The sequence below is a fragment of the Cucurbita moschata genome, unplaced genomic scaffold, assembly GCF_002738365.1.
Source record: "Cucurbita moschata cultivar Rifu unplaced genomic scaffold, Cmos_1.0 Cmo_Scf00023, whole genome shotgun sequence".
Taxonomy (NCBI): domain Eukaryota; kingdom Viridiplantae; phylum Streptophyta; class Magnoliopsida; order Cucurbitales; family Cucurbitaceae; genus Cucurbita; species Cucurbita moschata.
Genome location: NW_019268539.1, coordinates 3,718,075 through 3,721,974, shown reverse-complemented (window position 1 = coordinate 3,721,974; position 3,900 = coordinate 3,718,075). Strand labels below are relative to the sequence as shown.

At 33.5% G+C, this 3,900-nt stretch overlaps 1 protein-coding gene across 1 annotated transcript in view; it reads left to right on the top strand.

The window, feature by feature from the left end:
- Positions 1-3,573, top strand: part of LOC111460074 (dol-P-Man:Man(7)GlcNAc(2)-PP-Dol alpha-1,6-mannosyltransferase) — a 10,753-nt gene extending 7,180 nt beyond the window's left edge. Inside the window, exons 12-19 of the mRNA XM_023103160.1 lie at positions 1,014-1,100; positions 1,192-1,259; positions 1,667-1,735; positions 1,806-1,888; positions 2,186-2,282; positions 2,720-2,785; positions 2,994-3,087; positions 3,193-3,573. Coding sequence (XP_022958928.1) covers positions 1,014-1,100; positions 1,192-1,259; positions 1,667-1,735; positions 1,806-1,888; positions 2,186-2,282; positions 2,720-2,785; positions 2,994-3,087; positions 3,193-3,270 — 642 coding nt within the window. The 3' untranslated portion in view covers positions 3,271-3,573. The remainder of the gene's footprint in view (positions 1-1,013; positions 1,101-1,191; positions 1,260-1,666; positions 1,736-1,805; positions 1,889-2,185; positions 2,283-2,719; positions 2,786-2,993; positions 3,088-3,192) is intronic.
- Positions 3,574-3,900: the final 327 nt, after the last annotated feature.

Genomic DNA, 3,900 nt, shown 5'->3' with positions numbered 1-3,900 from the left:
AAAAAAAAAAAAAAAAAAAAGTACATAAGCCGTTCAGCGTCATGATTTTCTTGAAATTAGTTGCCAACTATTTGCTTATTTTTCCACACACACGTGTTGTGTTAATTGGAATGTACGTATATTCTATCAGGCATGTAAGTGGCCTTACCGTGTAATTTTCTTAGGTTAAACTACAAAAAAAAAAAGAAAAAAAAAAAAAGAAAAGAAAGAAAAGAAACTTTGAATCTTGCCATTTGTTTAAAAGCTACCCATATTCTTTCAAAAGTTGTATTATTACCCTAGAAATTTTGTAAGTCTTCTATAACTAACGTTTGAACATGGAATGGTGTGATGGTCCTAATTTTTGTTCAAGATTATCACCGCACTGTTTTTAGCTCCTAATTTTTGTTCAACATTCTAATAGATTTTGGCGGTAAGGGTAGTCTTAAAATATTTACGTGACTCTAATTTTTGTTCAACATTCTAATAGATTTCGGCAGTAAGGGTAGTCTTAAAATATTTACGAAAAGTCACGGATAATATTTCAACTTTTGAAAGAATAATAGGAGTATTTTTCAAATAAGGATAATGTTTAGAAATATGCATGCATTATCATCCCAAAATTTGATGGTTTGATTATCCTCTTTTGCTATTGTTGAACTGAAGAAAAAAAAAAAAAAACTTATCTGCATTTTTCTTAACATCTAAAGAAAAGACCTATGTTATAGTTCCAAAAATTTAAGTCAGCTATCTAGCTTCAACCGAGCAATAAACTATTCTTATATTAGACGTGGGCATGAGGAAAAAGTCCCTCACATGGTCACAGGCATTTGTCTGCATATTTGGAGTTTCTAGAAGACTTGAGCATATTTCGATGGCATTCCAATGACAATACAATTTTGATGCATAATACATAAGTTGAAGAACAGTGTTTCTCCTTGCTTATTGAATTGAAAAGGGAATTTCATGTTTTAAGTTGGAAATTGTTTTTACTTTTTCTCTACAACCGAACCTAAAAGTGTACTCCTTTGCAGCTCGGTGTATTTCTTGACAAGAGAGTTTTGCCTTTGATTCTCCCAGTTTTGTGCTTCATACTACTTTACTCTAAGCTTCCCCACAAGGTAACTAATGTGCACCACTGGTCTGTTGCATCAGGGACTTCATATTTCATCCTGAAGAACTTTTTAAATATCATCTTCTTTTACTTGGCAGGAGCTCCGCTTCATTATTAGCTCGGTTCCAATGTTCAATTTATCTGCAGCAATTACAGCCAACAGAATGTATGCTTTGATTTTCGTATTCTGTAAGCTACTAACTAGATTAAAAATATTTTGTCTGCGAAAATGCAATGACAAAGAAATCTGCCTTGATGCTTCCTAACTTGTCCTACTGATTTTCTTTTGAGTTTTCGACATTTTTCTAGTTTTGTTTTGCTTCCTGACTTTGTGAGTTAACGGTTACTATATGAGTAACATGATTTCTTTGATTGACGTATGTACTTTAAAGTAAACAATATGCACGACTTTTTGGCTGTTATTTTAGTGTTTCCTTGTATACTAGCACACACTATTGAATCTGATGTTTATCTTGTCATACTATTTTAAATTCACTTGAATACTTTCTTTTTCCAGTTATTCACATTTTTTCGTTTCTTCCTTTCTCTCTTACCGATAATATCTTGTCACAGATATAACAATAGAAAGAAGACCTTTTGGAAGTTGCTTTATCTTATTATGTTGGGACTACTTCTAATCAGGTTGATTGACTTTTCTGTGTTGCTTGGATTAATATATTTACCTCTTTATCCACTAATTTCTGCTTTGTAGTCTAGGGTGCACCATTATAACATTCTTAGCGTCATATGAGAACTATCCAAGTGGCTATGCATTAAAAGAGTTGCATCGAATTGGTGAGTCTTTCATATCCCCAATTCTTTGTGAATGTGTGAAGTACCCTGGTTATACATTCTTTGTTATAGGTTCCATTTTTTTCTCCATGGTAGAATACCCATCTTTGTAGTGTCTACTCTGATTATTATTATCCGGACCCTTATCTTCCTTTTCTCTTTTCTCAATCACTCTGGTTTTCATCTCTTACTATTTGCCTCCACTAGTCTACTTTAGTTTACTTTCTTTCCTTATATCATTTCCATTATTTCATTTTTTAATCATACGTTTCTCAACAAAATGTTGAACACCTTGAACAGGTCGTCTATCCAACTCTGATGAGCAGTGGGTTCATATTGATTCATTTTCAGCCATGAATGGAATTTCACGCTTTTGTGAAAATGATTTTCCATGGAGGTAATGTTGTGCTGGCCTTGAACAGGTTAATGTCTTGTGAATAACTTCTTACATGAGATGAATTTTTTAGAACGTAATAAGAAACAGAACATACGGAAAGTGTGCTTCTAACTAAGAAAAGTGAAACTTCTGATAACTATGATGTTGTTTTCATTTTTCTTCTTTTCATCATGTTTATTGAAGGTAAAGACCAGGGTTCTTCAACTTTTAATTATTTTTTTCTATTTATTCCTGGAAATTTACAATTTCAATCTTGGTGCACTTTGGTGTCATATGCTGTATTCGTGTTAGACCTTTTTGTAGAACTACTTCTCGTTAAAAATCTAATATAGGAAGTTAAGAAAAGACAATGGTCTCCAAGTATATTCAATGATCTTGCTGTGCACCTAATTCATCGATGTAGTTTAACTGTTAACAGAGCACTGTATGTAACACAGGTATTCCAAGGAAGAAGATATTCCATTGAAAGAACTTCGCCTGAGAAACTTTACCTATATTGTGAAGTGAGTTCTTCCTCGTCCTAACGAAGCAACTAAAGTATCATGTTTTTAAACACTCAGTTCACCCCTCCTGTATAATGTGCATACACCTTTCATCCTAAAATTTGGAACTTGTTAGCACTCGTATATATATCTGTGTTCTATACACCCGTAAAAAGAAAGTGTTTATTAGCTAACAGCGTTTATGTGATCCCTTGCTATACTTCTTCAGTGAGCATCCAGTTATTGACGGATTTGATTGCTTATTTTCTGTAAGCGGGTTTTCGAGGTTGCGCCTTCATATTGGATTTCCACCTATTTTAGTGGTACAGAACTTGCTCTTGAATGACTGGATGTCCTTAATTTCATATGTAAAATTGTCCCCATACATTTTCTGGATGTTTCTTAGACTGTATTTATTTTACACGCAGGTGACAGAACCAAAAGTTTATGTTCATGGTAACTCTGAGAATATGGATCTCTTGCATAAAAATTGGCCAGGATGCTGATGTAAAGTAATGTATCCTTCTCCTTGTTCTCCATATAGAAGTTACCATCAATTAAACTTTATGAAACCTGTTCATGAATGTAGTCGAGTTGCATTAAATTAGAAGAACGGGCGCCTTATTGATCAATTAGTTGACTGGTTCTTGTACAACACTTTCAATTTCCTTTTCTAGATGCTTGTAATTATTATGTTTTCTGTAAACTAACCTCTGTCAGCCTCATGAATTGCCGCACACAGAAGCAAGCATGAGTTTATGGATCTTTTCTATTTAATTCTATGCATACATTTTTGGATTACTAATTTACTATGATGTGGATGCTATTGGCTGGTATTTTCTGTCGTATTTTATTTTGCACACTTTGTAGAAGATGGAGATTTATATGTTTAGTTTGCATGTCGATGGCTAAAAGTTTCTGAAAACTTGAGATTTGATTTGGATTAAACTTTTATATTTGGATGTCTTGTAATGACTAAGCTGCAAGTTTGTTTTTTAAGTACCATGGGTTAGCCAAGTGGTCAATAAAGGCCAGGTAAATAATAGAGTTTAGAGGGAATGATTCAAGCCATGCCTACTTAAGATTCTACTTCCTATGGCTACCTTGGCAACAAAATGTAGTGGGTCAAATATGTG